This window comes from Eumetopias jubatus, unplaced genomic scaffold, assembly GCF_037043125.1.
Source record: "Eumetopias jubatus isolate StellerSeaLion01/CBP00866 unplaced genomic scaffold, mEumJub1_p1.0 scaffold_1, whole genome shotgun sequence".
In the NCBI taxonomy this organism is placed as follows: Eukaryota; Metazoa; Chordata; class Mammalia; order Carnivora; family Otariidae; genus Eumetopias; species Eumetopias jubatus.
This window is the reverse complement of record NW_028274807.1, coordinates 208728713-208742848: the sequence shown is the minus strand read 5'-3', so window position 1 is coordinate 208742848 and position 14136 is coordinate 208728713. Positions and strand designations below refer to the sequence as shown.

The following is a 14136-nucleotide window of genomic DNA, read 5'->3' as shown; positions in this document are numbered from 1 at the left end:
AAAAGGTGGGACCATGACCAGAAAGAACCAGACATGTGGCCTCCTGCCCCGGGCAAGACTGGTGCCACCCCCCCCAATGCCCACGAAGCTGGTCTTCCCTGGCACTGCCCATGCAGCGCTCTCTAGGATGCCATGCAAAGCCAGGCCAGCAAGTGGGCCTGCCCAGAGGAGCGGAGCGCTGGCCAGCTTACGATCTCTCGGTGAGCCATTAGCACGGCAAAGTTGGTGAGGTGGCTGCAGGCACACGTGGTATGGGTCTTGTTGGACTCCACCAGGCGGCAGCCCTGGGTTGACCAGTAGCCCAGCATGGAACGCTCCGAGTAGTTCCAGAAGGAGCAGTTAGCATTGAAGTGGTTCTTGGCCTGTTGTGTGGTGGTGGCCGGGCAGTCAGATCCAGGGAGTCCCGTCCCAGCCCCCACACCCAGCTATGGGGATGGTGACAGGCATGAGAAAAATGCCTGGGGCTCCAGGTGACAGTCTGGGATCTCTGGGGGCAAATGGCCCAAGCTGGTGAGGTGGGGGTTGGGGGACTGGTGCCCCAGGGAGGGGTTGTAACTTGCTCTTGGGGTGGGTGAACACACAATGGGGAGAATATACAGCCTGGGGACATGGACGCTGGCGGGACCCCCGGGGGGGGGGACGCCTCAGCTTACCTCCAGGTGGGCCACGGTGAAGATGACAGGATCCATGAGAAAAACGCGACTGGACTCCTTGTTGATGGACGCCGCGATGACCTGTGAGTTCACCACCAGGGAGGCACCGCCAGGGCCACCTGTACCTGCTTCACCTGCCAGCTTCACTGTGGCATTCTCGGTGGACAAGAAGAGGCCCAGGTTGTTGTAGAGGATGAAGACAACTTTGACCACACCTGGGGAGAACAGGCACCGCGGGGTGTGCTGGCAGTCCTGAGCCAGCACCCCTTCAGCCATCCTGGCCACTGGGACCTCTGAAGCCAGGCTGTGGCCCAGGTGAGGGGGGTTTGGGAGCCCTTCCACGTACCATTGCTCTGTTGTAGGCAGTTCCAAATGGCGAGGCAATATGCCAGGACGCGTAGGGACTGTGTCCCCAGCCCCCACCTCACTTGTTGTGTGACCTCGAGCAAATCCCAACCTCTGAGCCTTACTTTCAAACGGGACAGACCTCCCTGAGCTATGAGAACTGATTGCCACTGCACGGGAGTGAGCCCTGCAAACTACAAAGTGTCCTATGCTCTGGGGCTTTGGGGGGACCCCACAAATCCCCTGTAATGTTAGGCTTGCTTGAATGGAGAACAACTGTGTGTGGTTATGAGTCCCACCCTTTTGTCAGATTCTTCAACCCAATACAGTTTAAGAACTGATGTTCTTCATATGTGAACTGGGGATGCCAGCCCAGGGCTTGGGCACTGACCGTTGCGGCTGTTCTGCTTGATGGTATTGGCGGACAGCTGGATGGAGTTCTCACTTGGGTATTCCTGGGGGAACACCAGCTCCTGCACTTGGCCCTCCGTGTTTAGGACTGTCACCTCCAGGACTGTGGGGACAGGGAATGGCAGGGCAGATGTGGTTGGGGTCTGTCCCCAGTCCAGGGGCCCAGCTATGGCAAGAAGCCCAAGGCTAGGGCATCCCCAGCTGGCAGGCCCCACGGTTCAAGATTTGCACGTGATCATGATCTCAGGGTTGTGAGATTGAGCCCTGCATTGGGCTCCACGCTCAGCATGGACTCTGCTTGAGATTCTCTCCCTTTCCCCCCACTCATGCGCATGATTGCTCACTCTCTCAAATAAAATCTTGGGAAAAAAAAAAAAGATTTGCACCCGAACTTGCCGTAGGCACAACTGCGGCACTCACCCACATTCTGTTTGGCAGCCAGGAAGCGGGCGGGCTCCCTGACATTGTCGGCCAGCAGGAAGGCACCCTCCTCCAGCACATCCAAGAGCATGGTGGCTGTGTGCACCTGCTCCGTGGCATTCATGTCTTTCCAGGACTCCAGAGCCTCTGGCCGCAGCAGGTTGTCCACTGTCTCCACCACGGCCTACGCAGGCGAGGGGGTGGCACCGTGAGTGCCCCACCCCCGCCGCCTCCAGTTCCCTGGGCTGGACTCTGACTCTGCATACCCTCTTCTCAGCCTCCATCCCCAGTGTTGCGTGGGGCATGCCCACGTGATGAGGGCTGCCTCACCCCCTCCTTGGCCGGCAGGAACCCTCCGGGCCTCACCTTGATGTAGTCTTTGCAAGTTCTCTCCCGCTTGTGCATCTGGGAAAGGAGATGGAGGTGCTGTCAGCTTTCCTAATGCCAACATGTCTGGGCCCTGGAGAGCTGGCGCTTCCGCAGCTGCCACCAACCCAGGGCTGGGCGTGAGCAAGACCCGATCCTAAGGGACCCTCAACCCTAAGGCCCGTCCAGGGGCAGCTGAGGAGGAAGATCCAGTATGCCTAGGATCAGTCCTCTCCTCTCTGACCACCTAGCTTGGAGATACCAGGCTGGACTCTACTTGAGCCCTAAGGGTCCCCTCCCCCCAGCTGGCCCCAGTGCCGTGCCCCACCTTGTTGTAGTTCTTGCCCGCTGACTCGCGCTCAATGGGCCGCAAGGCCTGTAACTGGGCATCTAGAATATCCAGCAGCTGCTCCATCAGCTTCACGGAGGAGGACACATCACCCGCATAGATGGAGCCTCGGGTGTGACGGGCCAGCTCGCTGGCAATGTTGGCTGCATTCTCCCCACTCTTGATCTGTGTGAGGTGGGGGCAGGGGCCCCGAACTCTCTCAGAGACCATCTTCCCACACGTTCCCTTTTCACCTGCCGAGCCTGCTTGGCCCCTCTCCCCCCTCCCTCTCTGACCCCTTCCCCCTCCCCATCCGTCTCTTCCCTCTGTAGGCCAGGGAGGGGACCCACACAGTCCTGGCTCCCAGACCTGCCCGTTTGTCTCCCCAATTGCTCTACTGCCCCCAGTGTGCCCTGTGCCCGGCCACCCAGGGCCCAGTGTGCGAGCAAATGTGCCGATCTGGGAGGGACAGCTGCTGCTGGTACCTTCTGGGCCACCTGGTTGACCCAGGGGGAGGTGCAGTTGCTGAGGTCAGGGCCCCGGGGGTTCCAGAGCCCCAGGGCTGGTAGACACTGGAAGGAGGCAATTCCTGCAGGGACAGACAGGAACAGAGAAGGGAGCCACAGGGAAGGAGAGAAAGAGGGGCCACGGCAGGGAGAGGAGATGACGGAGAGGGGGACAGGTAGGTGGAGAGAGGTGAAGGAAACACGGAAGACCAGACATGAAGAGGGCCGGACAGTCAAGAGAGGTGTCACTCGGAGGTGACATAAGCTACCCCTTACTTCTAAGCTCCCCCTCTCGGCTCCTCTTCCTTCCATCTTTGCCTACCAGAAATGGAACTTTCTAGCAAAGTCCATCTTGGAAGCCCCTTCTCCCTTATGCCTCTTCAGACCCTGCCCTTGGATCACTCCACTTAGGCGCATATGCTCCTGGCCCCACCCTGTCTGGCACTTCAGCGGCTCTGCGGACTGCCACTGGCAGTCTCAGCCTGAAGCCGGGGGCCCAAGTCACCTCCTGTGGGCTCCCTTCATGGTCTGCCTGGCACTGCAAGAGGGGACAGGGCAGGGGGACTCACTGAGCTGCTCCCAAGCTCTGAGAACTCTGCTGGGCTCTGGGAACACAGCTGCAGGTGTCAGGCGACCCCTGCCCTCAGAAAGCCCGCACTCTGGCCTGGCCGGGGAGGTGAGCAGGTGCATCTGGGCTAAGCTGAGAGGTGGGATCTTCCCTGGCCCTTCCCGGGCCAGACCAGGTTCGGCCCCTCCCCAAGCCAGCGCCCGTGAGGTGACTGCAGCCTCTGTACTCACCGCGGGTCCCTTTGGGACAGGGCCTCTCAACCAGCATGCCCTGCTGGGTGGCTGGCCATTGGACCCGCCGCACCTCTCGAGGTTCACAGAAGAGCTCTGGGGACACGTGCAGATTGGGAGCTGGGGGCCGCCGGGTGCTGGGAGCCGGGGCTGTGGCTGGAGGCAGGTCAGGTCCCAGCTGGTTGATGGCACCCACGGGGTGTGTGGTGAGGGGCACTCGGCGGAGCGGGGTGGTGGCTGCGGGCGAGGCCGTGCTGGTGAGGGGTGTGGGTCGGGCTGTGGTGGTCGTGCTGAGAGGTGGGGAGGTGGCTGGGCCTGGAAGGGAAGAGGGTATACAAGACAGGGTCACCCCGTGCCCGGGGCCCCGCCATGACACGTGTGCCCAGGCACGGGGTCCCTGGCATTCTAGCACCTTCCCCAAAGTGGGAGGATATCCTGGGTCTGGAAGATCTCCCCTGGCCTCTCTCTGCCCCCAAGACCACGTAAAGCATCAGAAGGCAGTAGAAATTCACTTGAGTATAGCCTGAGGTCCGAGAGTAACCAAAGAGAATGGGCCAGGGAGGGGATGTCTGAACACAGCCACCTCCCATCCTCATTCTACTCTCACTCTGGCCAAGTCCCTTTCCTGTGCGGGCCTTAGTTCCCCATTGTGCAAATGAGGCTGTACTGCATCAGGCACCCCAGCGCCCTGGGGCTGCTCAGAGCTGGCTGAGGGCCGCTGAGAGGGCGAACAGAGACTGCAGAGGGACCCTCACCCTCAATGCTGGCAGCTGGGCTTTGTTCTGTTTTCACGGGCACGGGGCTTCCACCCAGGGTTGTGGCTGATGAGGGTTCCAGGGCTAAAAGTGCACAGGCCCCTGGGAGAGGCGGTGCAACTTCGTGGTCCAGAGTTACTCCTCAAAGGAGTAAACTACCCCACCCCCCACCCTCCCAGTGCCTGTTTCTTCATCTGTAAAACGGTAATAGCCCTTCCTACCTCATAAACTGACAACCGAACGGGTTAACTGGGAACCGCTTAGACCAGCCTCTGGCCCGTGCTGCGCGACTCTGCGACTCTGACCTCCAGGGATCCCCGTGGACCACCTCCAGATCCCAGCTCTCCGCGCACTGCGGGCTTCCCCCCGCCACCCCCGACCCCCGACCCCCGACCCCTGGGCCCGAGGAGGCGGAGCGAGGGGGAGCCATCCCTACCGGCACTGGGGTCGGGCGGCCCGAACTCCAGGCTGTAGCGCACCACGAAATAGTTGTTCCAGACGTAGAGCTGGTTGTCACGAGGGTTGTAGTCCACGGAGGAGACGAACTGGTAGGGATTGGGGAAGGCCAGGCTGACCGGCTCCTCGCGGTTGGCGTTGGTGTTGAAGGCGTAGTCCACGCGGTTGCCGGCCGCCTCGCTGTCGTCGTCCACGTACACGGAGCGCAGCACGTACAGGACTCCGCACACCATGAAGGCGTTGGACGCCGAGCGTTTGTCGTAGCCCGTCTCCCACGTGCCCTCGAAGCGCAGCGTGTAGGGGTTGAGCTGGCTCACCACCAGGCGCCCGTTGTTGCCCTCGGTGGCGTAGATGACCCACAGCCCGTTCTCGTCCACAGCCAGGTCAATGTCCGTCTTGCCCCCCCAGCGGTAGGGCGACGTGTCGTGGTAGTTGGCCGTGTTGATGACCGTCTCCCCGCTCTTGATGCGTGTGCGCAGATCGTACTTGACGATGTTGCGCGTGCGCTCCTTGTTGTAGAAGACTGCGCCGTCGTAGACCACGAAGCCCGTGCCGTCCACGCGGTTGGGCAGGCGGTAGGTGGTGGTGTGGCGTGCGGCCACGTAGTCCTCCCACGAGGCGTACTCAGTCAGCGTGTCCGTGCGGTAGGGGATCCAGGGCATGACGTAGATTCGGTCGCCCGCTTGCAGCGGGTCCTTGCACCACGCCCCAGACTGGTGTTCCGACTCGTGCGTGGAGGTGGGCTCCAACACCTTCTGCAGGGTCCCTGGGCACACGAAGACTGGGCCGGGCGGGTGGGCGGGGCGGGGAGGACACGGGGAGAGGAGGAGCGGAGGCGAGGGAGGGGGAGAGAAAGAGGCAAGTTGGTCACGCGGCCTGGGGTAGCCAGGCTGTCCCCTCCTGCTGCTGCAGTCACGGTTGCTTGGTAGGGCTGGTGATGGGAAGGGGGTTTCCGGGCTGGGACCCCTGCCCTGCCCAGCTGCCCCTCTCCCTGGAGATGTCAACCCTGGAGGCCATTAAGAGCAGGGTTAGTAGGGGGGGAGAGGTGGTGCCCCTCTTTCCTTCCCTGGCTGCTAGAGACCCCACAGGCTGGGGATAAAGGGTTTGGCAAGAGCCCTCCCAGACTTCCTCATGTGCCTTAAGTGGGGGCGGAAAGATCTCCTCACTGGTGGCTTTGAGGTTCCAGGGACTGCCCTGCTCCTTCGCCATCGTCAAAGCCCCCCGAAGGGGAAGAGCTAGGGTCGAGGGTCCCATCCTTCACCAACCACACTAGGACACAGGTTTTTGTTTGTTTTCTTCCCACCACCCCCCACAACCTGCAAAAACTGCAAGGTAGAGTGATGTTTCTGTACCCACTGTGGGTGTCAGGAGTGCCCCCCGAGTCCAGGGTAGAGGAGGCACCCAAAGTTCCTGATGCAGCCTGTGCCCGCCCCCCCACACACACCCAGTACCCATGCAATCAGTAGGTGAGGAAGGGTTTTTGGAAAAGTCCAGCCCCTCCCTCAGGGTGCCCAGCCCTGCCCCCAGCCAGCAAGGTCTCTCATGGGGTCTGTTCAGCAGCAGACACTGACACTGGTGCACAGGGGTGGGGGAGGTTGGGGGACATGGGAAAGGAGGGGGTTCCCCGGGAGAGCTGGGGAGGGGGGAGGAGAGCTGCGTGGAGGGAAGAGAGACAAGGTGGGGGGCCTCGGCGAGGTCCTGGCTCCGAGGGAGGCACGCTGGAGACCACCTGGGAAGAAAGGGTTAATGCTGGCGAGGAGAGAGGGGTGAGCAGAGAATTCACTCCAAGGCCCAGGCCCGACTGAGGGTCCCTCGGGGGGGCAGTCCCAGGTCCAGCTCAGAGGGGGCAAGGGAGGGAACCAGGAGCTAGGATAAAGACCCAGCCCGCCCCAGCCAGGCCCCCCCCCACCCTCCCCTGCCCCGGACCCCGATTTACCTGCGACCATCCCCGGCTCGGGAGGAGGGACCAAGGCAGCGCTGATGTCAGAAAGGTGGGGGGCCCCGCCCCACCCCCCCATTCCCTGAAAAGGAGGAAAACCTCAACTGCATCTCGTTGGCCGCCGCTGGCCTGCCCACCCTTGCCCCGTCACATCCCAGGGCCACCTGCTCCTAGCCTCCCCTTACTGACCCAGTAGGGGTCTGGACTTGGGAGTGGTGATGTCCAGATACCCCTCCATCCAGGATGGCTGGGCCTCCCTCTCACCTCCCTGCTGAACCCACAGACAGGCCAGGGGGGAGGGTTTGCAGTGAATTCTCTGCTCCTGCTTGGCCTGTCACCAAAGCAGCCGGCCCCCAGGGGAACAGGGAGGGCTGGGACCTGGTGCGGGCTTGGGGGGGGGCCGCCCCAGTGGCAAGAGGGTCATGGACAGGCACCACTCCTCATTCCCCCACTTCCAGCCTCACTCTTTGACAGGCTTAGGTGGGGGGATATCTAGCCCTCCCTTCACAGCATCAGCGGACAGCTAGGCCCGAGGGGCCCCAGGTGCAAAGCGGCCAGGAGCACACCTTGTTTTAGGAGGGGGAGGGGAGTCTGGGACCCAGCAGTGAGCAGGAACCAGAGGGATCCTGGCTTGCGTCCTGGGGCTCCACCATCTCCTTGTCCCCAGTGCCCTGAGGGGTTGGCCTGCACCCTGTGTCCAGCACACCTGGCCTCCACCTTTTTCCTCTGTGCCCAGGTCTCCCCTCTCCCCAAGCCAGGACCCCTGCCAGCTCTGTGGCCCCTGAGCAGACACGTCTGTGTGTTTGAGGGGGCGGTGGGAGGTCTCAGAGCCTGACCTGGTCAGAAGGGTGTGCAGGAGGAAAACATGGTTAGAGGTTACCCTGGGGAAGGGGGAGAAGATGAGGAAGGGTCTGCCTGGGGCCTTTGACAGTAAGGACCCCGCCCCAGCACCAAGCTCCCAACACCTCCTCTTCCCTCCCTCCTTCCCCCCTTGAAGAGAAAAGATCCAGGGCTGCGGTATCCAAACCACCACCGGCCTGTAAGAAGAGTGCCTGGTACTGGGTGCGAGAGAGACTCAGGGAGAGAGAGAGTGGCGGGGCAGCGAGGGTCGGGGCCTGGGCTGGTTGCCCAGGTCTCTCTGAGATGGGGTAGGGCAGGGGGAGGGGAGCAGCTTGGAGGGACCCCGCCCCACCTTCCTCGAAGGGGATGCTTCACAGACCACCGTAATTTCAAGGCAAGAGCAATCCTGCAAGGAGGGCTCACCCCGGGCCCTGTCCCCGAGGCCAGCCTCGGAGCTGTCAATTTCCCCCAAATTTCAGGGGAGGTCTGGACCATCCCCAATATCCCACCCTGGAAGTTCCTCTGCTGCAGCCCCTCCCCTCTCCAAATGCCGGGGAGAGCTCCACCCACCATGGAGTTTTCCCAGTCCCCTGCTGAGGGTCAACCCCGCAAGAAATGAAATTACGGTGCTCGTGGAAGTCCCCAGACCCGGCCTATACCTCCCTCAACCCCCCTCTCCCTGGTCCTCTAGCCAAAACAGCCCAGAAGAAACCCTGACTGCAGCTTCGCAAGTGTTTCAGAACCAGAGAAAACGTTCCCCCACCCAGCGCTCCCCGCCCCCCCCGCCGTGAGGCCCACCCCCGCCCCATTGCCCCCAGTTTGGCAGACTGCCCTCCCAGGGCTGGGGGCAGCTTTACATCCCTCCCCAGGGCTGCCCCCCCCCGCCCCGCCCGGGCCGGTCAAGGATGGGGGTTGGGGGTGGGGAAAACTGGTGCTCCGTGCTCCAAAACAGCTCTGGGCCTTGGAAACGCCAAACCAGAAAGAACTTATGCCACCAGGAGCCCGAGAGATAGAAGGAATCTGCTCCCCAAAAGGAAAACAAAGGTGTCCCCTCCATCCCGCCTCCCCTGAGCCAGACACGTGGTGCAAAAGTTGGGGCAGGAAGAAGAGAAAGACCCACTCCCCCCTGGCTCACCCCGGTGCACTCCGCCCCGGTGCACTCCGCCCCCAGTCGGGAGCCAGAGAAGGGGGTCCCGCCCTCCCCTCCCGCCCTGGAGGCTTACACACTTCTCCTGAAGGAGGCAAAATAAGTATGAGAGAAGGCCAGGTCCCCCCCGCAAGGGCTGGGACTAGGAAGGAGGGACAGGGAGACAGAGAGAAAAGGAGGCAGAGAGAGAGAGAGAGAGAGAGAGAGACAGAAGGTCCTGCCCGTGCTCAGAGAGGAGCTTCCTCAGGTGTCTGGCGGGTGGAGTCGCCCGTGGCGGCACCAGGGCTGGCCCCACCGGGAGGACACCCGGGGTGGGGGGTACCAACTGGACCCAGTTGGGGTGGGGAGAAGAAGGGGCGGAGCGGGGAGGGCGGGTCACATAAGTATGGTACAGGTGAGAACAAAGTGTGAGTTAGGGGTTAGCATTGGTAACAGTGCGTTTACCTTTCTGCTCCACTTCTACTTTAAGCATCGGAAGAGAGAGAGAAAACAAATTGAAAAAAAATGTGCAAGAAAAAAAAAGAGAAAAAAAAAGATTAAATTGCTTTCGTTTCTTATCTGGCAACATGCCCCCTTTTCCTTTCTTTCCTCATCCTGGTTCCCCAACCCCGGAACGTAGCATCAGCTCAGCCCCCGCCCCCAAGTCCCTGCCTCTGGGGAGGGTGTCGGGGAGACAGTCACAGGGAGGGGGAGACACGCGAGGACAGAAACCAAGAGAGACATGGGGGGGCGTGTACAAACAGGCAGGTGGACGTAACTCTCAGATGGGTAGGGGCACCTTCAGGGCAGTGGGGGTTGGGGAGGGGGGAGCTTCAGCTGGAAGGTGGGCTCTGGTTAGGAGAGCACCAGGGAGGGAGTGGTAGGGGTGGAAGAGCCACACAGTCCCCCCCACCTCTGCACAACCCACCTGCTGCCCTCCTGCTAGAACCAGGGGCCCGGCGGGGGGAGGGGGTTCAGTGCCTCCAGGGGCCTGGGTGCCCCCAGCTGAAGGAACATGCTGAACTTCCCTTTCTGTGCTGGCCTTGCTAGAGTCCAGCTGAGTTCCCCCAAGCCCTCACAACCCAGAGAAAGCCAACACAGAGAGAGAGGGCGGCAGAGTGGGACACAGGATGACAGGCAGCGCCCCTGGGCCTCAGAGAGCCGGTGGGGGAGACAAAGGCAGAGAAGGAAGAGGCTGGGGTGGGGGCGACATCACAGACAGCGGGGGGGGGGCACAGACACACTCCCACGCTCCCCCGGGGCCAGCCTGTGGCTCAGTTTGTCTGCCCACCCCCCCCCCCCGGGGGCCCAGGAGCCAGGCGCTCCCTGCCTGCTGCCAGGTGGGCAGGCACACCTAGGGGAGGAAGGGGGCACGGTTAGAATGTGCTCAGCTGCAAGGCAAATCCAGCGTTAGTCGGGCCTGTCTGGGTGTGTGTTTGTGTGTGTGTGTGTGGGGGGGAGGCCCACACACCCACTGCCCCCTCCCCGTGGTGGGCCCCTTCACCCACCCCTGACTCACCCACACCAGCACTGGGGTCACCCCAGCCTCTGAAGCCCAGGGCAAGATGGCTGCCCAGGCTGCTCCCCCTTCGGGCTCAGTGTCGCCGGCCCCTCAGGCACCTCTGACCAGGGCCTCGCTCTCCTGCCACCTCTCTAGAGGCACAAGCAGGGAGTTCCACAGGGGAGAGTTTGGCTGCTTCCCAGCGCCTCATCCAGGGCCTGGCACACAGGAAGTGCTCAGCGAACACGAACAGTGGGGGACAAGTGAGCGCCCCGCCTCCCTGTTCTCTGGCCCTAGCTTCGGTCACCCTTGGAACTCCAGTTCCCCTTCTTCTGGAACCAGGAGCTACACCCCCTCACCCCTGGGTTCTGCCTGTTGAGGGCACGCGTGGCCCCCCTGTGGCCCAGATACAGTCACTGTGTGTCCTGCGTCCCCCGGGGCTCAGGCTCGCTCTCAGTCAGACGGGGGCTGCCCATCCCCTGGGCCATCCTGGTCTCCGTGGGTCACACCCCTGGCCACACTGGGAGGGGGGGGTCAGCTTCAGGAGGTCCCTATGCCTCTTTCCTCCCTGCTCCCTCTAACTTTTGTTCCGCTTCTTTACCCGCATGGTGCCCACTTGCTTTGGACTCCACTTGGACCGAGGGATGCCCTTACTGCCCTTTATCTCACCTGTCTCAGGAAGAGTGTGATCATCATCTGTCATTAGTTTTATTTTTCATTTCCAAGAGCAATAACTGGTAAAAATCACTACAAGTAGTCACAACAAAAGCAATGACTGCCAAGTGCCTTCTGCTTCCTAAGTGACTAAGTGCTAGGAACCATGCTAGGTACTTCCCAGGCAGTCTTTCCAGAACCCTGTCTATAGATGGGGAAACTGAGGCTTAGTGCAGTGAAGCAACACAACTGAGGCCACACAGTTGGCAAAAGCGGGCACCGTTTCTTTCGTATGTACCTATGGCCTGGGGCGCACGAGGAGCTTTACCCACGTTCTCTCTGCTCCTGGCAGCATCCCCCGGAAGGGGTCCCCCCTCCCACCGTCACAGATGAAGACACGGGCTAAGCTGGCTTGGAGGGGCACCCGTACCGTTACTGAGCACGTCCTGAACCAGGCTCGGGTCTGGGCGCTGGGGGGTGAGGACGAAGCCTCTGCCCTGGGGGGGGGCATTTACATCCAGCACTCTGCCACAGGGAGCGGGCTCGGGGGGGCGGGGGGCAGCCCTGGGCCAGGCGCTTCACACGCATGCTCTCCTGGCCTCTCGCCTCCTTTTGCAGCAGCTCAGAGAAGTTTTAAGTCATTTGTTCAAGTTTCAGAGTCAGAAAATCCGAGAGCCATGCCGGGCCTCAAACCCAGCCTGACTTCCCTGCCGTGCAATGCTCCCGGCCTCCCGCCTCCCTTCCCTGCCGCCCCGGCCACGGGGGTGGGTGGAGAGTGTCCCCAGTGCTGTGGGGAGGCTTCAAGGCTCAGATGGGCATCCCCCTCAGGTGGCGGCTGGAGGCCTCAGCTGCTGAAAGGAATGGGTGGGGAGTAAAAGAAGGTTATGGAAGCACACAAGTGATCCTGTTGCCCCCAGCACGTAGGTCATCACCTGCGAGGAGAAATCAAAGGTTGAGGGGGGAGGCTGGGGTGGGAGGGCCACAGGGCCTTCTGCTCCCCTGCCCCTGCCCCCCACACTCAGACACTCTGGTGGCCCTGTCTCCTCCCCCATCTGCCCGGAGGCCCTACCTCCAGGCTGGCTACATGAAGCTGGCGGGGAGAGGAGGGGAATGGATGGCGGGGAGGAAGGGAAGGGACAGTGAGGGCAGGAAAGAAGGGCCATGTTAAGAGCAGAGTGCTGAGGAGGAGAGACCCTGTCTTTGTTGGTTCCCCCTGGCCAGATGCAAGAAAGCCAGGCCCCTGGCTCCCAAGATCACCCTGCTCAGGCTTCCCGGGGGCCACCCTAGTCCAACATGGCAGCACTTCCCTTGCAGACAGGAAGTGCTATCACGGTCATGGGCACACTAACCAGGAGACAGGTATCTGTGGAAGATGCCCCTAGCCCCTCACACCAGATCTGCCGCCAGGCCTCAGAGGGCGGTCTGCCTCTCTATGGGTTTGGGGTCCAGCTTCCAGGACTGGGAGTACATGAGAGGTGAGGCGGACAAGAGAAAGGAGAGGGAGTTGAGAAAAGAAGGGGAGTGAGTAAGAGGGACGAGGGGGCATGTAAGGGGGTGATCAGAAAGGGAAGGGAGGGGGAGAGGTTGGAGGGCAGCACGGTCCAGGTCCAGGGAACCAGGAGACAGGTAGGTGCACCAAGCAAGTTCTGGGGTGTGGCCTTGAAGGGTGTAAATGAGCCCTTCTACACGTGAGGGGGCAGGGCTAGTGGGCCAGGGTAACAAGAGTGCAAGAAGGTGGCCTGTGAATGGGGACCGAACCTGTGGGGGGGTGGGGGGGGCCGGGACTGACTGTGGAGGGGGGTCTGGGAGGAGAGAATGCACGAGGGAGGGAACAGGCCCAGCTGCCCGCCCTGTGCCTGGTCCTAACTTGGCCCTGTGTGTGTGTGTGTGTGTGTGTGTGTGTGTGTGTGTGTGTGTGTTTGTGTGTGTGTGTGTGTGTGTAAGGTCAAGGTGTCTCCTCCTCGCTTGCTTCTGGGAGGGGGAAGGGCCCGTGTCCGCACGAGGAACAAGATGACTCACTGTAGGGGACACAGTCGTACTGCACCTCCAGGTACTTGTAGGTCCCAGGACAGGGGTCGGGAAAGGCGTCAGAGCCAGCAACCACCACGCACTGGGTGCGGTTGTTACACCTGCAGAGAAGACATGAGGAGCTGGGAAAAGACCGGCCTAGAACTGGGGGGCAGGGACGGGCGTTCAGGGTCAGGAGAGGAATGAGCACCCCCAAATGGAGAAGGAACTGTGGCAAGAACTGTGGCAACCAAGGCCAGGGGCCTTGTGGGGGCATCATCTTCCGTGTCCTGCCTGCTCTCTTTCGCACCAGCCAGGCTTCGACTCTGGGCCCTGGCCAGGCAGCAAGCTCAGGGCTGGGCCAGAGACTCTGCCCCATAAACTGTGTCCCCAACTCCCCGGCCTCACAGCCCATCTGCGTGTCGCTGATGCCATCGCGTCCTTGGCATCTGTCCTAAGTGGGCTGGAAAGCCCCTCGCTGTTCAGTGAAGAGTAAGATGCGAAGGCGCGCGTACGAGGCAGTGTCTCAGCCAACATGCTGCTAATGGGATGCTCACAGCGCCCGTCTGTGTCCCCCCCCCCCGCCCCCGCCGGGCCTTAGATGAGTCCCGCGCTATGGGTGGCGCTGCTGTGAGGATCTGCAGTGAGGACAGGGCAGTCTCTTCCCCTCACGCCCAAGCCCAAGCCATTCTCACTCACCCTGGGGACTCCGATCCCCACCAACTTCTAGGAGCCTGGCTAACGTATAAAGGGAGGCCTACGTACGAACAAAAAGATGTTTCTCCTCTGCTGTCTGTCTCTCCGATCGAGGGCTCTGGGCCCTACCACAGCGCCAGGACATTAGTTAATGAGGGTCTGCTCCTACCAGCCCACCTCAACCCCCTTTAAAACCTCAGCCCTGGCCTCTGAAGGTGAAGCAGAGAGTTGCCTGTGACCCAGCAGCTGCATCCCTAGCTTTGTTCGCCAAGGACCCGGAAGCAGGGGCTCAAACAACTGCTTGTTTGTGAATGTTCTCCACGATGTCATTTACA

At 61.6% G+C, this 14136-nt stretch overlaps 1 protein-coding gene across 3 annotated transcripts in view; it reads right to left on the bottom strand.

Moving 5' to 3' along the window:
* Window positions 1-14136, bottom strand: part of ADGRL1 (adhesion G protein-coupled receptor L1) — a 43316-nt gene that overhangs the window by 8532 nt on the left and 20648 nt on the right. For 2 of the 3 annotated variants that reach the window (XM_088016834.1, XM_088016835.1), the window contains exons 4-13: window positions 13118-13227; window positions 5019-5819; window positions 3828-4142; window positions 3009-3112; window positions 2524-2709; window positions 2196-2234; window positions 1830-2013; window positions 1390-1512; window positions 654-868; window positions 192-362 (exon numbers count right to left, since the gene is read on the bottom strand). In XM_088016834.1, coding sequence (XP_087872960.1) covers window positions 192-362; window positions 654-868; window positions 1390-1512; window positions 1830-2013; window positions 2196-2234; window positions 2524-2709; window positions 3009-3112; window positions 3828-4142; window positions 5019-5819; window positions 13118-13227 — 2248 coding nt within the window. Of the gene's footprint in view, window positions 1-191; window positions 363-653; window positions 869-1389; window positions 1513-1829; window positions 2014-2195; window positions 2235-2523; window positions 2710-3008; window positions 3113-3827; window positions 4143-5018; window positions 5820-6974; window positions 7048-13117; window positions 13228-14136 lie in introns of those variants that run through there. The other variant, XM_028088839.2, reaches the window with a different exon arrangement.